Source organism: Myxine glutinosa, chromosome 5 (genome assembly GCF_964187855.1).
Source record: "Myxine glutinosa chromosome 5, kmMyxGlut1.1, whole genome shotgun sequence".
In the NCBI taxonomy this organism is placed as follows: Eukaryota; Metazoa; Chordata; class Myxini; order Myxiniformes; family Myxinidae; genus Myxine; species Myxine glutinosa.
Genome location: NC_136265.1, coordinates 204,975,454 through 205,001,533, shown reverse-complemented (window position 1 = coordinate 205,001,533; position 26,080 = coordinate 204,975,454). Strand labels below are relative to the sequence as shown.

The window sequence follows — 26,080 nt, the reverse complement described above, 5'->3', positions numbered from 1 at the left end:
GGTCGTTTTGTGCGTCGTTGTAATCTGCCATACTTGGTTGCGGTTCCCACGCCGACTGCAGTTTGCCGGTCGTTCAGGCAGCCTTCGGAGGGCGCTCGTGGCAAACGTATATTTGCCGGAGCTTGTAATTCGTACGCGCTGCCGTCAGAGGGCGCTCGAGTCTCGTGAGAAGGATCGCTGCCAACGGTAGTTTCACGTGCCGAAGCAAGAGTTTGTAATTCGTATGAGCTGCCGTCAGAGGGCGCTCGAGTCTCGTGATTTCAAAAAGGGCCGCTGCCGGTATCGAGTAACTCTCGTTATGGCTCCGAATGGCTCTCATCAATTCTCTCTCTCGGCAATTCCATGACATGGACCTAACATGGATCGACCATGTACCCTTGGGAGCCTAGTCAGGTACAGACTTACTGTAATGGACTTACTGTAATGGCTTCCTGTCATGTAATCTTACTTACTGTTACAGCTTACTATAAAGAGGCTTACTGATTTACACATCAACACATCTTCCTGTAATGTGTTGCATTGCGACGAATGGAAATTCGCTCTTCGACAAGGTACAACTTATCATATCTAGCTACTGTGCCGACGACCCCACTGTAAGACTAGACTATTGTGACCCACGGGCTCATCGTCTGCCGGTATCGGACATGATTGCTAACCAGGCTATGAGTGCGCCTAGGGAACATCTGCCGTCCCTCCCTTCGCCTGATACACCCCTGCCTGAAGGCACTGAGGTGCCCCTCCGACACCTGCCTCCAGCGGCTACTCCGAAGCAGGGGACTCCGGGCTTGGGGATGTCGTACCCGGTAGTTTCCGAACCTGTGCTGGCAGGGTAATTCGCCACCCTGACCGCTACGGATGGACCGACTGACCTGTAATAATAATAATGGATTTATTTTATATAGCGCTTTTCAGGAAGCCCTAAAGACGCTTTGACAGAGTGCAAAACATAATGCATAGCGAAACATAAAACAATTGCACAAAGACAAGAATCAATAGGGAAATATTTCTTTGACACCCCAATAATAATATAATGACTTCCTCAATCAATTAATGCTGACGCGCGCTCGCTTCCTGCCTAGCGGCAGTATAGTTCTAACGGCGGGGAGAATGTAGTGAAAATGTACCAAAGTTGAACCCAGGTGTGATGCTCACTTAAACCGCTGAGCGGCGTCTATAAGACCTCGGACGTCCGCGACTCGAGGCCACTCCTGCGACATTATACAATGACATGTAGAATTGAATGGTACGTACCCACTTATATTCTAGGCTTGCTTGCATTGACTGATATATTCAATCTTTCTCATATGATGCCTAGATCCTGATATATATATATATTGCATGATGTATTTTACAGGATGATGCAAAGATCTGATTGAAATTAAACCTACATATGGGACAAGTTGTGGACTTGGTTGATTTTCACAACATCAGCCATTACAGTTCATGCCTCATCTTTACAACCTAGTGCCTCATCATCGCAGCTCCAGGAATTCAAAGTGTGTTATACGTGTGGCAAGGATGAGCAACATTTGTGGAACCAAGGGAAATGTCCTGCAATGGGCTCTACTTGATCCTATTGTAAACACCCAAACCACTGGATGTTGGTGTGCTGTAGGCGAACGCGACTGGGAAAAACGCACCGAATAAATGTTGGAGGTAACAAGGAACATCTATGGAAAAACAATTCAGAGGTTCTCCAGATATACAGTCAGATCCCGACATTCGAGAGGGCTAAGTTCCTGAAAACGCCACGAATGTCGTATCCGCGAATGTCGGGGCATTGTTTCAATGGGTAAAAAGGGGATAGGTTCGTGGTGGTTCGTGATTAATAAGGCAAATAAACAATACAACAACAACAGGCATTTTAAGGCCATTTCCCCTGCTAGAACAGGGGTTAACCTTGCGGTCCCCATGACAATCTTCTCCATTTTGCCCTATTTTCTGCATCTCCCCTTGTTAACCCCCTTGCCCGCATTTCTCCTTCCACCATCTTTAGCCAAGTCATTCTCAGTCTTCCCCATCCTCAACTTCCTTCTACATTCATTTCCATCACTCTTCTCAACCAGTCACTTTCATCCTTCCTCAACATATGATCAAAGTTGTTTTGAACAATCAAGAACAATTCCGCAAAAAATGCAAACACGCTCACGAAAAACCACGAATGCGCCCACAAAAAAAACCGCGAATACACAAATAACAGGGCTGCAAATGTCAAAGCAAGTCAGAAAAAAAACACGAATAGCACCTGAAAAACCACGAATACACAAAGCACAGAGGCGTGAATGTCGAAGCAGGTCAAATTTTATGAATCACAAGTACATGTTGGAACTGCGAATGTCGGGTCTGGCTGTACAAGGTTGACAACATCGGCACTCTGGCATATGTCAAATGGTCCCAGACTGTCCGAGTCAGTGGCATTGCGAACATTACCTTCCCTATTGATACAGATGCAAGGTGCAATATACTGTTACATTTACGGGCGTAGATAAAAGGATCCCATAGGGAAGGTAGGATTGTATAATTGTAGCATGGACCATAGACGCGGAGGAGAAATCCCAATGTACTTAAGTAGGGGAACTGTAGCTTAAGATTGTTTATGTGTCTTCACACGAGGGGTGAAGCAGTGGTAATTAGTGTAGGAATTGAGGTTAATTTTCCCATGTACATAATTTCCCCTCTACGTTTTGCTGACAAGGGTGGCCATGAAAACCTCCTTTAAACAACAACCACCGCCGACAGAACCAAAGCAGAGTGATCGGAATAAGCCCCACCCAAATAAACTCATAAGGAAACAGGCCACGCCCCTGAGGGACATGGTTCGCCCAGAGGTTGTGGGTGGAGCGAACTGGGAGGGACGTTCAGGGATTGGCTCTCAAGAGAACGAAGAAGAGCACGTCTCTCTCTCTCTCTCTCTCTCTCTCCCCCCCTCTCTCTCTCTCTCTCTCTCTCTGCTGTTTTTTGCACGGACAAGAAAGGCACGCCATCTTTTCGATCTCAGCTGGTTGAGTTGGTGCGCGTTTTTGTAGAGCAAGGACCTCTTGGCTGCGTTGGTTATGGTTGAGGTTTCGGGGACTGCTGGGCTCATGGTGGGCTGTGGTCCGCGCTGTGCTTCCCCGTACAGCAGAGGGACACAAAAGAGGGCCATCTCAACAACTTACCTCATGACCCTTGGCACCTTCGGGCCATCTTGTGTGCTCATCGAGCGGGAGGCTCTGAGCCTCGTCACCACCATACTCCTCAAAAAGGGCTACATGAGACCAAAGCTAGGTGCACTATCCAAATCCAAAGCTAGGAGACCAAAGCTAAAAAGGGATTTTATTTTTATTTTATCATTCCCCTTGTCTGTCTTTGAGTCCATGTGTTGAGGTACCTCAGTTAGGAATTAGTTTACTTCAGTATTCATTTTATTCTTTGGGTTATTTTCATTAAATTAATATTTGTTGAATTTACTGTCGTGTTTGTGTGTTTTATGGTTTCGGAATAAACCCGTGTGCTCCGTTCAGATAAACGCTTTGCATTCCTTCATCCCACCCGTGACAAAAATACCACCATTTTTGGGCTGCCGCCTCAGGAGTAAAACTGTTACGGCTATCCGTCATCCAGCAGTCTTAATCTCTGGTGATGCGACAATACTCACTCTGAGAGATTTTCAAAGACTACCAAGTAACACTGAACTTCACAAGTCTAATAGAACCTTGAGAAACTGCTCTGTCAATATAATTCAACCAGTTGCTTCCACAGATCTTTCCCTGGAATTCAAGGTAATAGCTTCAAGCGAGCTGGTCAACCTGAATCAGGAGAACATAATATCTGGGGAGACTGCTGAGAACCTTGGACTCATTGCTCGACTGAGGTCCCTGGCAGATTTTAAAATAGTACTTCCCTGATGGATTTCCCAAGTACCACCACCAAATTTAAATTCATTCCATTCAATCCACTCATTCCATAAAAATGTAATCAACCCTCTATCCCACCATCCCTGCTCACCTGTGCATACTTTCATCTTTGAAAACTTTCAGGTTCACATTTGGCCACTGAGAATGCAGAAACCACCATTGTTAGACAGATGCTCAATGTTAAATAGAAAAGTATTGCTCTACACAAGGTAAATCTCTAAATTAAATGGTCCCCAAATGTCACAGGTACCAGTCGTTTCCCTTCATATACCCATTGCTCTGTACAAATTACATCTCATCCACATCAGTCTTTCCTTCCACTTCACCAAAACCAGCATTTCGCCATTTCCTTTCCTGAGCATAGCTACTAGTAACACAATCTTGATATGGCAAACAATAATTTCCTGATAAAGTCACCACACTGACAGCGCAATAGTCATACTTCATACTGGTGTACAAAGCCTGTCATAAACCAAGATACAAGGTTAAAAAAGAAAATGGAGGTAAATTGAGGACCATGTGGTTCTATATATTAAGTTGAGGCTCCCTGAAGAGCTAGACCACAAAACAGTAAGAAAAAAACAAAAAAAACAAAACAAAACAGAACAGAACAGAAAGAACACAGTGGAAAGTGGAGAAACACATGGAAGTATGAAAACACATGAAACACATCAAAGCAAAAAATTCAATCTCTTACAGTTCTTCCTCCCTACATTCTCTAAACTCACCTGCATTCCACCCCTCCTCTATCATTTTCAAATGGATCTGACTTGAAAATCACAATAAACCCAGTTTGTAATAAATGTTCGTTTTTCATTAATCATCCACTTTCTAAACTCCCCCATCACACCTCCCCTCCTAAACTCGCCCCTCATCCCTCCCTTTCAATTCTCCCCCATCACCCCTCCCCTTCTAAACTCGCCCCTCCCCTCCAAATCTAACCCCTCGCCCTCACCTTCAAAACTCCACCCAACCCTCCCCATCAAAACTCCCTCCTCACCTCTCCCCTCCAAAACTCCCCCTCACCCCTCCCTTTCAACCCCCCCACACTCCCCTCCAAATCTCCCCACTTTCCCCTCCCCTTCAAATCTCCCCTCTCCCCCCACCCCTTCAAACCTCCCCCCCCTACCATCTTTCTCCAATTCTCCCCCCTCCCCCCTCCACCTCAAAGCTGCCTCCTCCCCACTTCGTCTCCCTTCTTTCTCATACCTCCACGTCCTCCAACCTTCTACTTTGCTCTGCACCCCATCAAACAACCCCTCACTGTGCCTCATCCATTCACCATCAAACATTTTGTCCTCCTCATTCTTCACTTTCTCCGAACTCTTCTGCAATCTCTGACACACTATCAACAGCTCTCCCTACCTCCCCCTAACACCCTTCATATTACCCCACCCCTCCCCTCCCCTGTCCTGCACCCGATGCTCCCCCTCCCTCTTCCTTAACGGTATGGACCTCAAACATCCAGGGCCTTCGCTCAAACCTGATTGATCTCTTCATACAGGTTGCTACTGACAAACCAGACGTAATCTGCTTAACATAAACTTTCTCCTTCAATATGTCTCTGATTCCTTAATATCTCTACCTGGTTACCACCTCCTCCGATATGATAGACCTGAGCCTCGTCCTGGTGGTGGGGTTGCTATCTTTAAAAAAAACTCTCTTCCTCACTCTCCCTGCACTGCCCTCTCTCCACCTCACCCCCAGGAGTACTGGCTACAGCTTCCCCTTCACTCCCACCTTTTGTTCATATGTGTGTTGTACCGTCCACCAAACAGTGATGACTCCATCTACATCTCGCTGTCTGATAACATGGACCGACTTCTATACACTCATCCCAACTCTCTCTTCCTCATATGTGGCAACTTCAAATGTCATCATGCCAGCTGGCTGGTTGTGGGTACGTCTCACACCAGCCATGGCATCTCAGTAAAGGACTTCTGCGACTCATTGGGACTGACACAATCAGTCAATTTCATGACCCGGATCTCAGTCAACGAAGCATGTTCTCTTCTAGACTCAGTTATGACTTCCCTGCAAATGTCTGCTGCTCTTCTTCTGCTCCAATCGGTTCATCTGACCATATGCTTGTTAAAGTAGACATCTCTCTGGTCATTCTCAGAGAGCCTCCTCAGCGTCAACGAGTCTGTCATTTCACTCAGGCCGACTGGCATGATCTTCAAGCAGCCATTAATCATCTGGACTGGTCTCCCATCTCTACTGCCTCTGACATCAACTCTTCCTGGGAATTCTTCCAAAGTAAACTGCTCTCTGTCATGCACAGATTTATCCCATGTCGTCTTCAGTTGTCATACCCTTCCTCCCATCCATTGGTACACTGAATCTTGTGGTGAGGCAGGTGCCCTGAAACAACTTGCCTTTGCCTCTTGGAAGGCTCATCCAAGGCAATCTCAGTTCCTTCCACCAAGCTCAGAACAATTGGGTGTCTACCCTCAGGAGAGCCAGGAAACAATATCTCTCTAATCTCAAGCCTGAACTCACGAACCTGCCTCCTTCCTCCAAATCCTGGTGGCATTTGGTCAAATCTGTTTCTGGTATTTGATCCCCCTCCATCCTCTCCCTTACCTCAAATGGCTACACAGTTGACACCGCACGTGACAAAGCCGAATGCCTTAACTCTGTGTTTGCCTCAAAATCTTGTGTCCCAAGCCCGTCTCTCTCTGGACCCACCTTACCCAGTTGAATCCAGCTGCTCCTTGACTATGTGTCCTTCTTTCCTGACAAGGTGGAGAAGTTTCTGTCAAACCTCGACTCAGATTCTGCAACTGGAACAGACGGCATCAGCCCACGGGTCCTAAAATCCTGCTCTGTCACTCTTTCACACCCTCTCTCTATTCTCTTCACCCTCTCTTTTGCTCAAGGTCATCTGCCATCAGTTTGGAAATCAGCCAACATTACCGCTTTACACAAGAAAGGTACAAAAACAGATCCTTGCAATGATAGAACAATCAGCCTGCTCCCAATTATCAGCAAAGTCATGGAATCCATCATTGCTTCGGATATCAAATCATTCCTCTTTTCCAATGGCTTGATCTCCGATCATCAATTTGGATTCAGACCAGGTCATTCTACCCTGGACATGCTGCTTCTGCTATCTCAACAATGGATGGAGGTCCTCAATGCCAAACAGAAAAATCAGAGCTGTCTCCCTTGACATATCACGTGCCTTTGATGTGGTCTGGCACCCCGCTCTGTTCACCAAACTCTCATCCTCTGGTATCCATGGAAATCTCCACGCATGGCTTGCGGACTTCCTCTCTGGTCGTAGTCAACGTGTGGCCCTGAATGGATTTCTCTCAACTCCCCTTCCTGTTCAGGCTGGAGTATCCCAAGGCAGTGTTCTGGGCCGTGTGCTTTTTCTGGGCTTCATCAATGATCTCTCCGACTCTGGAAAATCCTCTCTATCTCTTTGCTGATGACTCCACTCTCTGCCACTCCATACCTCCTCCCTCAGATCGGCAGTCTGCAGCCTCCTCACTCTCTGCAGACCTGGACAAAATCACAGACTGGTCAAACAAGTGGACCATGTCTTTCAATCCTGACAAATCTCACACTCTTACGATGTCCCTCCGAAAAGACCGACTGAACAACCCTCCCATCTACTTTCTCAACAATCCTCTCCAAGAAGTTCTGTCACTCAACCTTTTGGGTCTCACTATCTGCCATGATCTTTCCTGGGAAAACCACATTTCCAAGCTGGCCTCCAAAGCCCGTCGCCGACTGGGCATCCTCCGTCGTGCGAAGTCCTTCCTGGCACACCTGAGCTCCTCACTACATACGAGGCTTTCATCCACAGCTCAATGGAATACTGCTCTCCCCTCTGGGCTGATGCTCCTGCCTCACACCTAGCTCGGCTTCACGCTGTTTAAACCAAAGCTTTCAGAATCATTGGAATCTCCCGCAATGAAGTTGATTGTGAAGGCCTTTCACTCACTCACCGTAGGCAGGTTGGTGGTGTTTCTGTGTTCTAGCGACTCCTATCCGGCCTAGCTCCCCCAGCTCTATCTGTGCTCTGTCCCCCACATATTCCTACAGGTCGCACAAGAGATCTGCCAGCAACCCTCTTCTGGTGAAATTGCCAAAATCAAAACTCTCTGCTCACCTTCACTCTTTTATTCCTCTTTACTCCTGCCTCTGGAACAAACTCCCTCACTCTGTTCAATCCCACTCCTCCCTCCAGGTCTTTAAAACAGCTGTTCACCACCATCTCTTATCTTCCCCCATCCAAAACCCTCGTTAAATCAAACCAGATCCACTTTTTTGAAATACCAACTTCTTTCCTGGAAAGCTGTGTCCATGTGGTTTATAGATCTCCAACCCCCCCCCCTCCACCCCCGCCTTCCAATGCCCCCCCCTCCCAGGCCCTCTCCTTCCCACAGATCTCTCGATGTCGCTGTTCTCTGCTGTTGTACTTGTGTGCTTCCCTCTCTCTCCCCATCTTGTCTCCCGCTCCCTTTATTGTATGTTTTGTGTGTCCGTGTTTTTTTTTTTTGTGTGATTAATGTTAGCGCTTGCATGAGCCTCGATCTTGTATCCAAAAAAAACCAAAAAAAACACACACCAACAGGAAGGTAGGGGTACACAACAGAGGGACATTTGGAGGAAGAACAACATCAATGATGGGGAGGCCAAAATGGATACAAGCTCAAGCACGAGACAGGGCTGAAAGACCAGCAAGAGGAAACCAGGGAGAAACTGTGAAGGAACAAAAAGGAAAGGCAGGTGAAGGGAGAGGGGAAATCACAATAACCTGGAAAGGAATGGTTAAATAAAACTACTATATTATAAATCAATGTTGGCATCTTCGCACATCACCATCATCATCATTCATCACTGAGAACTCACCGCTAGAAGCATACTAATGGCTGTCCAGTCCCACTTGAGATTTTCCTTGTGGTTAAGTACACGTGATATCATCATCATTTCGTCACACTCCTGCATTCCACAATACCAATAATGCAATCAGTCCTAGGGGAAATGCACACCCCCTCAAAGGTAAATGCTGCAACCGATTAGGCAAACCTTGGCAGTAAGGCCTTCTCTGGGCAATCGCTGATTGATTTCTGTGGGATAGCCATGCTGCCCAACACCTGCTCTTGCACCTCGTGACAACAGTAATGAGAGGTAGAGTGAAGGATGATGGGGTGGACGGCGGCGAGCATCGTGAAACCGGGACAGACGTGCCAGGGCCACCACAGCACGTCTGCAAAGAAAATGAAGGAACAAGGTTTGCGTGAAAAGTGCAGACACTGAAATATTCTTCAAAATTAGAAGGTCAGGCCGATTTATTTTTAACTTTGCAAAATGGAGTAATGGCAGAGAAAAATAGACACAGTGTGTGCCAAAAAGCAAACCCGTAAAAAGATCCACAATACATTCATTTTTTTCTGAATTAAATAAAACCTCAGGAATATATGCTGTGACACAGGTGTACCAAATATAACCATAACTTGTAAAACTTTACATTGGCACTCGGTCGATCACATGCTCCAAATTGCCACCTCTGCGCCGAATACAGATTTGAATACAACAGACGAAGTTGTTGATTACGCGCTGACATTCGGCAAGTGGGATGGACCTAACGTTCTCTGTGATCGCTTGTTTCAGCTTTCTCTTTGATGAGATATCCTCAAAGATTAAAAGGTCTAGTGGGATCAGATCATGGGAATGTGGAGATCACCCGGCGCTGAAGTGTCGGCCACTCACTCTCTTACCGAAGTAGCTTGTCACCCACTCACAGGATTCATTTGCGGTGTGAGGGGTTGCCCCATCCTGCTGAAACCATTGTTCTTCTCTTTGAAAGCTTCTCCTGCGACCAAAAGCAGCTCAGAACTTATTCAGCATTTTAATCAAATGATGCAATGCTTGCTCAGTGCACACTGGGCCGTGCACGTTTCAATTCTCTCCTCAAATCACTGAGCCATTTCAAGACGCTTGTTTTTGTCTCGGTGAATGAGTTTTTGTCGGACTAGCATTCCGTATGGATAAAGTTTCATATCATCGTGGAGAATCCGTCTAAATACTTGACACTGTCAGTCCAAGTTCTTGACTATCCCCACAAAGCGACTTTTTGGACTGTTTCCGACAGACTGTTGGTCCCTCTCAATGACCTCAGAAGTTCTCAGCAAAGGGCGTCCAGAACGAGTTGGTCTGTCCATTGATTTTGAGTTTAAGTTGTGCACAGTCCCTTGTTCGTGAAATTTCCTCATCTAATTAAATATGCCCTCCTTGCATGGGGCTTCTCAGTTAAATTTCCTTTTGAATTTTCTTTGAGATTTTACAAAGGATTGCGTTTCGATGTGGGATTCTACAGAAAAAACCTTTTCTTAATTAGTCCAGGGCATCGTTTCCTACAAGACATCAGTTATCATTATCTATCTATATATACAAAAGAAAGTTTTTGTATGTTTGTTTGGTTGTTTGTTTGTTTGTCTGCACGTGCTAATCTCCTGAACGGTGAAAGATAGGAGGAAACCTCTGAAACCAAAAATGCTGGGATGGGCCCCAGGGAGGTTATAGGCTAGGTGGCGAGGCCGGACGAGGCCACCTCGGCCGGGCTGGGCCCATTTCACAATTAAAAGCTGAGCTGAATTATAATAGTCAATCTTCTACGGCCGCGAGTAAAAGCTGAATTATAGTGGTAAATTCATTCAAAAGGAACCAAAAATGTTGGGACTGGCCCCGGGAAGGTTATTGGCTAGGTGGCGAGGCCGGTCGATGCCGCCTCGGCTGGGCTGAGCCCATTTCGCAATTAAAAGCTGAGCTGAATTATAGTAGTCAATCTTCTATGGCCGCGAGTAAAAGCTGAATTATAGTAGTAAATTCATTCAAAAATAACCCGGGCAACGCCGGGTGCATTCGGCTAGTCTACTATATAAGAGAGATGTCTGTCTGTCTGTCTGTATCGCCATTTTTCTCAGAGATGGCTGAACGGATCTTCGTCAAACTTTCACAGGTTCATCAGTGAGTGCCTGAGTGTTTTAGGCCAAAAAACAAACAAAATAAATTATGGAAAAAAAGATCGTTTTTTGGAGTTAAAATAAATAAATAAATAAATAAATAAATAAATAAATCGCTCGATAGTGCCTAAGCCTTTTAAATTAACTAGGGCATGCCCGTACTATATATATATCTAAAATTATATCCCCCCCCTCTATTTACATGAAATGGTTTGGTCCATGAAATGTTTTGGTCCATTCGCAACGCCAAAGCGAACGGCGAACGCTTTACATGAAATGGTTTGGTCCATGAAATGTTTTGGTCCATTCGCAACGCCAAAGCGAACGGCGAACGGCTTGCGAGTACAGTGACAATCCCCCCCCCCCCCCCCCCTCTATTTACATGAAATGGTTTTAATTAGTTTTAAAACATAGTTTAACGCCAACATAGCGGCAACATAGTTTGCCAACGTGAAATAAATGAATACGCTCTCAAATGTGCCGTCCGAGGCAGAGTGTGTTCGCCACGTTCGGCACACGCGATAGCTCGCTGCTCTCTGATTGGTTGAATCGTTTTTTGGACATAGCTCGGTAACTACTTCTGCGATTAATTTAAAACCTTGAAAAGGCACATCCTCGGGTCCCCAGCAATATACCTGGCAAGTTTCAAGTATATCGGACCGGTAGTTGTCGAGAAACAGCGGTCACAGACAAACATACATACAAACATACATACAAACATACACACAGAGATTAGTGGAATTATAGATAGATGACAGTTATATACAAGTACAGATTCGCATAAATAAATACTAAACAATCACCAGACATTTGAAAACAAATAAATCAAACAATTCCGGAAGTGTACGAAGTTGGTAGTATGGCTTCTTCTTCTTCTTCCTGATCGGCATCACATTTAACTCAGAAATGTGATGAATGCCACATTCACCGACCAGCATATATATGAACCCTCTTCCTCTCCTGCCTCCCCACCGAGCCCCCCCATCCACCGCACCAAACCCCCCTCCTCCCCTCCCCTTCTTCCCCCTCCTCCCCTTCCCTTCTCCCCCCCACTTCCCTCCCCCCCTCCCTCGCCCGGCAATGCCGGGTACTTCTGCTAGTCTGAAATAAGAGAAAAAACACAAAAGAATACATTAATGGTGAATAAAATGGAGGGTTTCTTTTTGGCAAATCCGATATGTCTAGTTAATCATATATTGAACAACCCATGAAGTTACAATTACAGGGAATCATGTGAAATAATAAAATAAAAATGACGCATATCAATGAGCCAAGATACAGTAGGCCATGACAGGGTGGCTAGGTGATACGTACTGTCTCTGCCGTGGATCCCCATGAAATCCTGCAGCACGGTTAACCAGCGGTGGCAGGAGCTGTGCACGTAGGCCGAGCTCATGTGGAAGAAGGGAGCTGCACTGCACATAATGAAAGAGGTACACCCAGATCATATATTCATACAATGTTGAGCCGGTAATCACACATCAATTTCATACACAAACTAGAACAGTACTCGGCAGAGTGCATCCCTCCACCTGGTGATCAGTTTACATTTTGTATCTCACTGATAGTCCGGATTTGGATTCGGACCTGAACCAAAATCTAATCTGCTTGTTCTTGTCTTATAACCAATTGATCCACCATGTTTTTTCAGAATACAACCACAACTTTTTGAGATATCATGCTACATATTGTTTTGGCCCTATTTCTCAATGAAGAAGAATCACTTGTACAAATAAAAAAAAACTCTCGTATCTGGATCCGGATTCGGGTCTTTTACAAAATTAAATCATTTCTGCCTTGTCACACACCCAACCTGTCCATCATGTTTTGGGCGAATCCATCCACAACTTTTTGACACATCGTGCTGTACATAGTTTTTATCCCTATCTCTAAATGGTGAAGAATCACTTCAAAAGGTCGATTATCTGGATCCGGATCCAGACCTTCATCAAAGTCTAATCATTTCACCTTTTCTAACACAACCTGTCCACCATATTTCGTCCGAATCTGTCCAAAACTTTTTGAGACATCGTGCTATACATAGTCTTTAGTGCAATCCCTCAATCGTGATGGATCACTTAAAAAGTCTAATATCCGGATCCGGATCTTCATCAAAATCTCGTCATTTCGTCCACGTCACACATCCAACCTATCCACCAAATTTGGTCAGAATCCATCCACAGCTTTTTGAGATATCCCGTTCACAAACATTCAGACAATCAAACAGACAAACAGCGGTGAAAACGTAACCTCAGTCCACCATCGGTGGTGGAGGTAAAAGGCGTGTGGAAGGTTTTAATGTGCCGGTGTGAAACATCTGGTTGTGGCAATGTGTGATGTTTGGGTCTGCAATGTATTATATTTTGTTGTGCCTGTATGAGAGTTGTCATTGTGCAACGTTTTGGTGTGCCCAGGTGGAAAGATTTGGCATGTCAGTATGCAAAGTTGCGGGTGTGCCTGGTTTTTGGTGTTCTAGTGTGAGAGATATGGATATTCAGTATGCAAGGGATTGGTGTGCAAGTACGCAAAGTATAAGAAGTGTGCTTGCGTGCACACTATAGCAAGTTTTGAGTGTATCTTTGTGAAACACCTTGTGTAAAATTTCTCCAAGCAGAATGGTTGCTCTGACAACAAGCTCCTCCTCTTGACCACCACATACGACCTCAGCCAGTCCCTGTTTAAAGTCACACAACATTTTTTTTTTACGAGAATAATTTCGTCAGTACTTGGAATTAAAGTTGTAATGTTATGTTTTGTAGCCAACTGCATTGCATCTTTCATAAGCCATGCTATTTACAGTCGTGGCCAAAAATATTGTCACCTTGTATTTTTTTTCAAATAATGCACCATTTCTTCCAGAGAATTGTTGAAATTTAAAAATCTTTAGGTATTCACATTTGTATTTCTTTGGTTTGAAGTGGAACAAAACAAAAAAAGCTGAAAAAATTACTAAATCTTAGCTTATTCCACACCAAAATCCTAAAATGGCCCAGACAATATTATTGGCACCTTTTAGAAGTTGCTAGAAATAATTAGATTTCAAGCAGGTGATTCTCCTTTACTTTGGAATTGAACTCACGTGTGGTGAGTTGCAGGTGCCTGCAATATAAAATAACTCATTCAAACTGTTTGAATGGAGAAAAGGAGTCATTCTGCTGTTTTGTGTCACTGTGTGTGAAATGAGCAATGAGCATGGAGAAAAGAAAGAAAACCAGAGAATTGTCTGAAGAGCTCAGACAAGAGATTGCAGCCAAGCATGGACAATCTCAAGGCTACAAGTCCATCTCCAGAGACCATGATGTTCCTGTGTCCACTGTACGCAATGATATCAGGAAGTTTGAGGCCCAAGGCACGGTAGCCAACCTTCCTGGACGTGGCCGCAAGAGAAAACTTGATCGAAGATTACAGCAAAGGATTGTTCGAATGGTGGAGAGAGCACCTCGATCAACTGCCAAACAGAATCAAACTGACCTTCACACACAAGGTACGACAGTTTCAACTCGCACCATCCGTCACCAACACAATGAAAGGGGGGTCTATTGTAGGAACCCATTGCTGAGATAGAGACATCAGAAAGCCTGACTGGAGTTGCCAAAACACACCTGAACAAGCCAAAATCCTTCTGGGAGAATGTCCTGTGGACAGATGAGACAAAATTTGAGCTTTATGTAAAGCACATCATCTCTATGTTTACAGAAAACAAAATGAAGGCCTCAAAGAAAAGAACAACTTCCCTACAGTCAAGCATTGGAGGGGATTCAGTGATGTTTTGGGGTTGCTTTGCTGCCTCTGGCACTGGGTACCTTGACCGTGTGCATGACATCATGAAATCAGGAGATTACCAAGGCATTTTGGAGCGCAATGTTCAATCCAGTGTCAGAAAGCTGAGTCTCCATCGAAGGTCATGGGTCTTGCAGCAGGACAATGACCCCAAACACAGTTCAAAAACCACCCAGGAATTGTTGAAGACAAAACGCTGGACTGTCCTGAAATGGCCAGCAATGAGTCCAGATCTAAATCCCATTGAACACCTGTGGGGAGATCTGAAAACAGCAGTTGGGAGAAGGCGCCCTTCAAATCTGGGAGAACCGGAGCAGTTTGCACAAGAAGAGTGGGACAAACTGCCAGTAGAGAGGTGCAGGAAGCTCATTCATGGCTATAGGAAGCGCTTGACTGCAGTTATTTTGTCCAAAGGCTGTGCTACCAAATATTAAGTCTGGGGTGTCAATAATTTTGTCAATGCCATTTCTTTATATTTTCTGATTTAAAAGGATTTATTAAGTTCTGAATCAAAAACAAAGGTTCTGTAATATTAACAGTGAAATACAGAATTGTGGAGACCAAATACTTTTGCCAATTTCAACTTATTTTTAGAGAAAATTGTGAGTTATTTGAAAAACGTGCAAGGGTGCCAATATTTTTTGCCACAACTGTATATGGTTAACACAATCATTTCCTTTTCCTCATTTCCTTTCAAGCTGAAGTCGACGTTTGCTCCAAAAATGTATTTTTAGATATAATTTTTCTGAGGTATGGGGAAGGATTTTACATTGAATTAATAAATTGGAAGCAGTTCTGAAAAGTAAAAAGAGTTTCTTCCTCACCTCAAGCAAGCCATGTTGTAGGCAAGTTGAAAGCAGGAGTGCCAGGTACATGTCAATCAAGTTTGGCCTGAGTTGAGGGTAAAAGAATGACAAAGAAAGAATGAGATGAAGGATATCAAAATGAGGAAACATCACGTATAAAAAGTTGGAGATTGAAATATGGCAAACAACACAAAGATATAACTAACTGTGGATTTCATCTGAGAATAAAGTCTGAGAGGCATGATGTTTTGATCACAGCATGGCCTTCTACTGGGGACACAATTTTATTGACAATACATAACAAGCATCAATATACAACAATAGCAGCAGCAACAATAACAACGACGACAACAATAGGGGTGGTGGAACGGCAGTACGGTCATTATCCCCTTTTTTTTCAAGGGGTTGGTGGAATGAGAGCAATCCTCCATACGGATCTATCGATTGCATCAGCTTCCTGCAAAGACAAACTTTCTATATCTTTCTTGACAGTTTCAATCCACATCCTTTCAGGATTCCTCTTGGATTTCTTCCTTCTACCAAAAACTTTTTGGTCTATTTACAGCTTCATCCTCTGACCTTCATTGCACATGCAACCACACCAACCATGTCATTGGTTGGTGTGGTTGCTTGAAAACTATCAAACTTATCCTCTTCCCAAGTTCGTTTTCACTAGTTGTTCTCTTGTTCTCCTCCTCTTCCCTTTATAAGGCGTGAGGTCCAATATGGCACCAAGCTCCCGCCGTGCCTTGACCACAATACACCTCCACTCCCCTCTGTCCTCAGCCAGCTCGCTCCACTCTCCAACCACCCCCACCTTATTGAAATCCCTCTTCACACAATCCTCCCATCTCAACAGTGGTCTACCTCTTTTCCTCCTACATTGTTCCCTCAACCTATCCACTCTCTTTGCCATTCTCTCTTCCCCCATCTGCACCAAATGCCCAGCCCATCTCAGCCGGCATTTCACCAATCTCCCCATCAAGCTCATCTGCATACCAATCTCCTCACTCAGTTCATACATTCTCCTTCTATCCACCTTCTTCACTCCCGCAATACTCCTGCCCCAGTTGTTCTCGCAAACCTGCAGCCTCTGTTGGTGTCTCCCTGTCAGTGCCACCGACTCCAGACCATAAAGGGAGGCCGGAGTTACGCACGACATCAGAACCTTTTCTTTCAATCTTCTTGAAATCTTTCTGGCTGCCATTACACCCTCCACCCTCCTCCACGGATTCGCACTGTGGAAGTGTACAATTTTAATTACTTACGAAATCTATTGATTGAGAAAACTATCAAACTTATGCTCAAATGTGAAGCTGTTATAAAATCCATTCAAGGGACATTGTACCAGGCTGCCTGCAAGCACACTCGAGCTGGTCCGATAAAATTAAACCCAGATGCAGTTACTATGAAGGGAGTCATAAATTCCCATCTGCTTGTACAACCAGCAGGGTAGAGTATTTAAGATTGTCACTACTAGAAGAAAGCACACGTATATCCTTTATAAAAGACAGCAATAATATTTAAATAATGCTCTGGTGCCAGTATGGCTGGGCAAACAGAAAGAGAAGGTCACCAAGCCGAGATAACCCTTCGTTCCTTGACTGGGACCATGGCTTTTTCCCCCAAGGTAAGACCCAAGAGTTTGAGTGACTGAATATCTTCAAGAGGATTGGTAAGAAAGTGTAACGTTTTGGGAGAGTGAGAGTGTGTGATTTGTCATTATTAAAAGACATATTCCAAGTGTGCGACCAGGTTGTGATTTTGTTAAGGTCTGAAGAGAAGAAAGAGGCTAATGCCTGCCTATTGAAGGATGATTGTTGTCAAGATAGAAGGTGGAGTCATCAGCAAATAGATAAAGAGGATTTTTCAGAGATTCAGAGAGATCATTTACGAAGCTTAGTAATACGATGGGGTCTAGAACACTGCCTTGGGAATCTCCAGGCTTGACAGGAAGAGGAGAGGAATGAGCGACACACATTGGCTATGAGAGTAGAGTAAGTCAGTAACCCAAGAGTGGAGTTGGCCTTGGAGGCCACAGGCATGCCATAGGTACCCAATAGAGCAAGGCGGGGTGCAGGACTCTATTGAAAGCTCGAGATATGTCGAGAAAGAAGGCCTTAATATGATATCTGACACAAAGGGCCTCCATCCGTTGTTGAGAGAATAGAAGTAGAGCATGTCCAAGGTAGAGTAACCTTGTCTGAATCCAAATTGATCATCTGAGATGCGGTTGTGAGAGAAAAGGAAGGACTTTATGTCAACTGCGACGATAGATTTCATGACATTGCTGATGATTGAAAGTAAGTTGTAGTTAAGTTAAGCTGTAGGTCTGTAGTTAAGTGGATTTGTTTTTGCACCTTGTTACCTCTGCCACCAAAGGTTGATGGAGGTTATTTATGTAATGCGGTGATGTTGGCTGATTTCCAAGCAGATGGAAGATGACCGAGGGCAAATGAAAGGGTAAAAAGAGCAGAAAGAGGACGTGCAAAAGCAACAGAGCAGGTTTTCAGGACACTTGAGCGGAAACCATTGGTCCAGGTGCAGAATCACATTCGAGAGCTGCCAGAAACTTATCCATCTTCTCAGACCATGTCCCATGGGATAAATTTTGGGATTTTGAGGGTGGATGGCACTTTGGACCTAAGCAACCTGCAACTACCTGCGTTTCAGGTGAGAGGAACTGAGGTGTACTGTCTCAGGCTTCAGGACTTTTTAATGGAAATTTTGGGACATGTAATTTGGAGTTGGGGGCAGGTGAGAGTGATGACATGGTAGCGCCTGCAGTGAACCTAGCAGGAGCTATGGTTCCAGGGGGGGGGGGGGGGCTGTGTTATGTCGGGAGGTAAAGGAATGAGGGGGATGGAATGTGTGCCACAGAGTCTTGTGGGTGGCGTTTGTTTTTGTGTTGTGGTTATGTGTTTTTATGTGGTCGTAAGGTTGGAGAAAATGGATGAGTGGTGATTATTGAGTTTTGAAATGTGCTCTTGGAAATGTGTTGGTTAAATGTGAATGGGATTTCACATGAAGCAGGCCATGGCAACTCTTGTTACATCTTTTTGGTGCCATCTTCTCTGAATTGTGTTGGAATTGAATGGCAGCAGAGGAGGAAATGTCTTTTGGGTGGGGAAGGTGTGTGTGTCCGCAGGTACACATCAAGCTCTGAGGAGCGATGCCTGCGCCCCCCCCCCCCCCTCTTTGCAATTGCCCCTGGCAGCCAGTGGTATCTGGTAATTGGAGCTCGTCGGTGGAGGGTCTGGTTGGGCGCCGTGGGGTAAAGGAGACTCCCGGTGACCCGTGTAGCTGCGCGGAAGCAGGAGGCAACGGAGCCTGGTGTGTGGAGACCCTCACTGGCGGGGTAACGGCGAAAAGGGCGGTTTGGCTGTCACGGGGCCAAGAGGTAAAGGGGGGAGGTAATGAACTTGTGAGTCGGTTGACTTGTGTTTGGGACTGCGGGCACCACAGCCTGAAGCGAACCCACCATCTTACTTGTGTGGTACCTCCCCACTGCCTAGTAGAAATGAAATGCACACATGTATACGACACCAATGCCATGGTCCTGCAGGGGGGTGTATTAAGTATGTGCTTGGTAATGATTTTTGTGTTGTAATGATTTTTGGGATGTGTATGAGTGGTTAAGGGGGTGTGTTGTATGAATGTGGGCGAAATCCACTGAGCCATGTCACTCACCTGTAACACCTGGACAGGGCCCGCGGAAATTTAGGGGTGCATTGGGATGGCCCCAAAGGTAAGGTTGCGTCTTGTGGCATCCACCGGGGAACGCGGTCTGTAGACTGGGATGGTACAAATGTATATTGGAGTTTTTGAATTTTTAAATAAGGATAAGTTTGTTGTTGTTTGTTTCCTCCCTCTGCAGGAACAACGAATGAAATCATTGTACATATTTGCATGATTGTTAAGGGGATTAGCTTGTTAAGAAGGATAGGAAAGTAGCTCCGGCTCACTTCCCACAGCCCGCCTGATTTATTTCGTAGGTTAATTAAGTGTGAGACAGTAAGTGTTAAGACTGGAATGGTAGCGCCTGCAGTGAACCTAGCAGGAGCTATGGTTCCAGGGGGGGGGGGGGGGCTGTGTTATGTCGGGAGGTAAAGGAATATCTAGAGCCAGGTAGATCTGTATAGGTAACATGCTTCGACTGTCGCGATAGTGAATCTACCCTGTAATAAGTTCAGTGTTTTACGCGGTTTGTCGGGGAAGTGTATACCTGTGAACATACAAGGATGTTCGGGTGTAAAATAGTTGTAGGGAATAAGATATCACCCCTGTGTGTCAGACCTGGTAATCATTCCTTTGTCCCTTATGGCAACACACACATACAAACACTTAGATAGGCCCTTAGTGCAACAGTAAATAATTCCCCTTCCCATACAATGCCCTTGGAAGAAGACCGGCAGGAAGCCAGATCGGGGCACCACCGGAAGGCCGCCGCCAACTGCACCACCAGCTGGCCTAGCAACATCGCGTGAGACAAGTTGTAACCCACGCCACAGGGAAAGTATGATTGGTTGGCGCGGAAGGCGCGAACCTCCAGCCAATCAGGGCGGGAGGCGTGAAGACGCAACTGAGATGGAGGTGGTTCATTGGAGGGAAGGCGCTAGAAGGTTCGGTGGACGGCGGGAAGCTACGAGGCGCTGATTGGGGGGCGCGCCAGAGCTTACGTCACACGCAAGGTGATAAAAGAACGCGCTGGATGACATTAGCTCTCTTGGCGCTGCACGACATTTGCTCTCTTGGCTTCTTCGCTGGCCTCTTGTCTCCGCGCTTCTCTTTGCTCTCTCTTGGACTCTGCGCGCTGGACCCCTTCAAATTGGAGATCTCTCTCTGTGCTTGAAGCTCTTGCTCTTCTTGTCCCTGGTCTTCATTGGCTCTTCCTTCTTGCATGCTGGACCTCCGTGCTTCGTGCTGGGTGACGGTTCGTCGTGGTGCTTGGAGCGGGATCCGGTGCTGTTGGTGCTGGAGCGAGGGACCTCGTGGTGTGCCACGGAGCAAGTCGCATCGAGGCCGGGTGGAGCATGCGAGCGAGGAGGCTGAGGTTTCTTCGTGCTCGGAGCTTGGATCCGGACGGAGCCGCGGTCAGACAGCTGCACTCGAACCCGGACGACACACTGCAGACTACAAACAGATAAGGACGCACTACATTTCCCCAGTACACGACGGACATTTCTTTTATTAATTCATTTTCCCCTGTCTCGTATTCTGAAGTGAGGTGTGTGGGATCCCAATTTAGGATCATTATTTATTTACCGTCGCGGTCCTTGTTCTCGGGTTCCGTTTAATAAATCATTATTTTTGTACATTTTACCCCGGATTCCCGTTTTGAGTTAATTCCCCTGCAGGATCGGAGCTGCCGTCGGTTCGCTCTCGGTAAGCGCTCCCGCTTCTTCTTCTCCACTTCTTCCTCCCGCGGTTGATAGCAAAATCCGTATTTGGTCATCGCCTCAGTTAAAGCCGTTCTGGTCATTCGCGGTCCCTGGTGTTAACCTTGAGGGATTCACATGACAAATATATATATATATATATAGTTATATACCCCAGAGAGGATAATAACATGACCCTTACTGCCATTCCTGCATGGAGTGAGTGTCCTAGTATATAAAAACGAAAGTTTCTTTGTTCAATCGTTTGTTTGTTTATGCATTCAGACCTTGCAGGAACCAGTGAAAGCAAAATCATCAAAAGAAAGGTCGAAGGATATGTTTGGATTGAAAAAATTGATCCCAGATAAAACCAGAAAATGGGCCTTCAGGTCTCGATCAGGTCTTTTGCTTACACACTGCCTGGGTTATTTATTCCCTGGGAGCGATCAAGTAATATGTATTGTGAAGATCGTATGTTGAGGTTGTTGTGATTTGTTGTCAACAAACCAAATTTAATTATTATAGTGTTTACACGTGTATTGAGTACCAGTTCACTGGTAATTCCCTGTTTGTCGTTAAAGGCGGCAAAAAGGGTTGGCGTCAGGAAGGGCATCCGGCCGTAAAACATTGCTTCAAAAAGGGGACCGAAAAACAACAACAACCACGGTTCCCGAAAAAGGCCAACCCCCGCTTTGCGGGGAAAAATGGCCCTCTGAAGGTGTTTTTTTTTGTTTTTTTTACACGTGTGCCAGTTATCAAAAAAGATTGCTTTACACAGATTTATTATGACATCTCTGTTTTCAGGCCTTGAGTGAGTATGTTGCTTATGCATTGCCTGGGTTTTCTCCCAGAATGATTGAGTAATATGTTTTGTGATTGTCATGCAGGAAATATATAAGTACATATTTCATTAAATTTCCCTGGGCAACTCTGGGTACTTCAGCTAGTATAAATAAAAACTGGATATGATGGAGCACATGGCTTCCGTCTGTATTTAAATGCCCTTGCACATCTTCACATAGTGCCCTTCATTCTTTCAGTTGTTGTGACGTTCTGTAATTAAAGTTTCACAACATCCCACAGCCATTAACATCAGATGTGAACAATGTCTACTCAGACTCACGTCACAAAAAGTGTTTCAACACATTGAGGCCCCAGAATATCCATTCCCTGCATCTATAAGCATCATCGATAAATCTGACAACAACAAATAACGCCAATCTGCGTACTTCTTTCTTCCCCATTGTACACTCTTGTATGGTGATTCTGATGAAGAATCCCAAACTTTTGCTTTTCTTGGTTGCGAAGTATCAGATATATTAATTGACCACATTGAGTGGTTGGCTCCACATAAGTTCATACCGGGATCCTCCATGGTGTGGGATCACAGCTTCAGCCTCTGCCACAATAAAACCTTCTGAGATTCGACAGTTGCCACCATCCATGTCATAGCCAGGTTCTGAAGGGAAGATAATGTTTTGAGGATTACATCATGTGAGAGAAAATTAATACTTTGTATTAGACATGTAGAACAGCTGTGCTGCGTGACACCAAGTTGCTTTGCCACACCGCGCCTTATCACGCTCTGTCATTCTGTGTCCAAGCTCACCAGTGCTCCTTAGCGCAATGGCAAAGTCTTGGCTCCACACAGGGATGGTGAGGCGGAATATGTCAAAAAGCACGTCGAGCACAGCTTTCTGGGGGAAAGTTTCCAAGGGATATGGCAAACAAATTTTTGCTTTTGCTTTTCAACATAGTAATCAATGCTCATGACAAAGTTATAAATATGTATGTATGCATGACAGTATGTATTATGCCAGTGAGTTATGGTTGGATAAATTTAAAATATATATTTAAAGAATGAGCACAAATGCTAAACTTTCTAAACTAATCACCAAGGCTATAGTGTGTGTAAAATCAATACAATAAGAGGTATTTGCTCTTTCTTATTTACTCCAGGTGACTATTAGTAGGTATCAAAGATATGGCAACCTTTATTAATGGTATTTTGATGTAAAACTTTTGAAAAAACAACAAAGGCCTTTGTCCGTAGCTTAATGGAATACAGCAGTCTGTTCTGGATCCTGCGGAATCTTAAGCTCTCAAAATTATTAGAATCTTCTGTGATGAGGCCAATGCCCAAAGTATGTTGGTGTCACATTGAAGGTAGGTCGGTGGTCTCTCTGTTTTGTATATCTATTTCATAACATTGCTCCCTCTGCTTTCTCAGTATTTTAACCCTCCCCAGCAACTACAGGATGCGCACGAGCTTCCTGTAATCCAAGACCAGTTATGGGTCAAGATGGGTCGTGATGTCCGTCTGCCCGTCCAGTTACAAACAAAAAGAAAACAAGTTAGTGTGAAGGAGCTTGCAAGATCTGTACACTTGCAAGATCCAGGCTGACTGTACACCTCAAATTGTTTTTATTCCTCGCTTCTCCCATCTATGGAATCACCTTCTAGATCTAGAGGCTGTTCTGTCTCACTCTTCACTTGAAGACTTCAAACAAGCAGTGTACCATCATCATTTGTCATCCTCAATTCTGACTCTGTATTGCCTCCATTAACCTTTCCGAACTCACACTATCTTACTTGCGAGTTTCAGTGTTTCCTACCCAATTTCCTTCCTGTTCGTTCATTTTCTTGATTTTTGTCTGACTGTCAGTTCTACCCTGCTCTTATATGAGCCTCACTCCTGCAAATAATATATATATATATATATATATATATATATATATATATATATGTATATATATATTTATTTATATATTGTTACAGACACGACTTTGATGTTATGGTGGGCCGAGCGGAATGGCCGCCGTGTCCGCACAAGTTACCCGATTATACTCGAACGTTGCCGAGTCGCGCTACGCTAAATCAATGAAGGAAAAGGACACAACGGCTGGATTAAAATGACACGACACCAAGGGTTCAGTTCTCAAGACCTCCGGAGGAGGTTATATTAGGGCAGAAGGTCAGATTACAACGACAAGAGGGACAGCATAGGAAGACAGGCACTTAGACACACTCTTATAATAGCCCCGACAGACGACAGATAAACAGGACAAAAACTGACTCACACGGGGATTGATGGCAAGGAAAGCGGGCCGTCGATGGCTCAAGGTGCACCGTTCTCGGAGGGGGTGCACCGTTCTCGGAGGTACTGCAATACCGGGTCGATGCGTGGAGCTCGCTCAGCGCTTGGAGGTCGCGACTTGTCTTCTTCAGTCGGGGGCGCATCTGACGTCACATCCGGTCAGTCGCTGCGTATATCCGGCGGGGAGTGACACGCCCTCGGCTCGTTAGCTCCGCCCCAGATGGAATCGGTCCGCCCTTCTTATTGGGTGCGGGGGGGTTACCAGGCTCCGCCCTTGACGAGGAGCTGACAGCCAGCCCCTTCGTGGTAACCCCGTGGAGCGCATGGGTAATGGCGGCTAACCGAGCCGGAGTGAGGACGCACACTCCCCGCGCGCCGTTGTTGTAGTTGTTGTAGTTGTTGTTTGGGGAAGAAGATGGGAGGAGGTATGGGAAGGTCCTAAACTCACTACTGGTGCCATACAATCACATTCTGGTGCAACGAAGAGTCAGAATTAATGGAAACGAGTCCTTAACTGACATAGACTAAGAATAACTAGCAAGATGTCCGAAAGTTGTCTACGTGAGATGCGGTGGACCTGGGCACGACATTTAATGGGGGAAAAAGGGGAAGGTCGGTTCTACAGAGTGTTATTTACAGGCAATGGGACTAGGGAATGGGGGATTGGGGATAGTTGGGGAGTATTGGGGAAATAGGGGAATATTTACAAGCGGATATGGATAGAGGCCAAATCCCATATCCGCAACAATATATATATATATATATATATATATATATATATATATATATATATATATATATATATATATGTATGGGAGCGTACGCTGGATCAGGACGTCGCTGCAACCTTGGACGACTGCTCAGCACCATCCCAACACACACCACTGTGTGTGCTACGGAATGAGGTGTTTTTACAGCAGACACAGTGCAAATCCTGCCACCAACCTCCTTGAGAGAGGACCCAGTACCTTGGTACTCATTTTGCCGATCTCGGAAGGATGACAGGCTGAGTCAACCCCACCTGGTATTAACTCAACAGCTGAACGGGATTCAAACTCAGGACCTTAGGATCCCAAGCCTGCCTCCCTAACCATTAGGCCAACACTGTAATCCAACAACTATGGTTGTGTGGTTAATTTTCAACCATAGATGCATGTGAAAAGGCAATAAAGACTTTGCATATTTAATGATACCGATGAATATTCACCATGTGACCGCATCATGGACATTCAGGAAGAAAAAAGCAGTACTGTACTGTATATCGAAACTATTGTTATGGCTGGGGGTAAAGCAATATCTAGAGCGTGGTAGATCTGTATAGTAGTCCTTGAGCCAGACCAAAAGTAATGCTCCGGCGGGGGGAGTAATTCTCATTATGATTTTCCATTAGACCAATGTCTCAAGTGTCAGAAAAGGTGTGATGGACATCTGAGAACGGTAGCTTAGTGCCCGGATGGACGCCATCTTTGAAACCACCCAGCTCGAAAATGCCCATTTGGTGGGGTACATTGTTGCACGTGTATCTGGACTTCTATACTAGCTATCGATGTGCGGTTGACGACTAAATATACGTCCGATGTGTACCGTCTAAATAAAAAATAATATGAAGCATTTTGTTTTAGATTAATTATTATAAAAATCAATTATCGAAAAAAAATCATATATTTTTCAATATTTTATTATTAGACTTGTACTTTTTTTAGTGAAACAACACTGGTATGATTTTCCAAATTATGCATTGTGCTACACCGTTTATCTGTCTATAAAAATAACTCAAAAACTAAAACATATCATCCACCACGAGTTTACAACAAATAAATGTAAAGAGGCATAAAATGACTTAGGCCGCCGCTGGCATTATCTATTCTGACGATAACGCAAGTTAGGAATGTCGTACGGAGAGGATTTTAACACCATACGATATCTAATAAGCAGGCGGAAATTGTTACATAGGAAATCTGCACTTTGGTGGCCATCTTGGATTTCAAAATGGCCGCCAATTATATTAATTATTCATTACTAGAGTTTGGAAAGACGTATGGAGCTGATTTTAACACCATACGATGTATATTCCTAATAAGCAAGCGGAGGTATCATTGAACATGTCATGTTTTAGTCAAATAACACCGGTATGATCTTCCAA

General features: G+C 44.9%; 1 protein-coding gene across 3 annotated transcripts in view; it reads right to left on the bottom strand.

Annotated features, from left to right (window-relative positions):
• RICTOR (RPTOR independent companion of MTOR complex 2) overlaps positions 1-26,080 on the bottom strand; it is a 115,572-nt gene that overhangs the window by 60,043 nt on the left and 29,449 nt on the right. For all 3 annotated transcript variants that reach the window (XM_068115046.2, XM_078779392.1, XM_078779393.1), the window contains 8 exons: positions 22,450-22,537; positions 22,203-22,299; positions 15,481-15,547; positions 13,467-13,550; positions 12,191-12,291; positions 8,940-9,120; positions 8,763-8,852; positions 3,988-4,034 (listed from right to left, as the gene is read on the bottom strand). In XM_068115046.2, the coding sequence (XP_067971147.2) occupies positions 3,988-4,034; positions 8,763-8,852; positions 8,940-9,120; positions 12,191-12,291; positions 13,467-13,550; positions 15,481-15,547; positions 22,203-22,299; positions 22,450-22,537 (755 nt within the window). The remainder of the gene's footprint in view (positions 1-3,987; positions 4,035-8,762; positions 8,853-8,939; positions 9,121-12,190; positions 12,292-13,466; positions 13,551-15,480; positions 15,548-22,202; positions 22,300-22,449; positions 22,538-26,080) is intronic.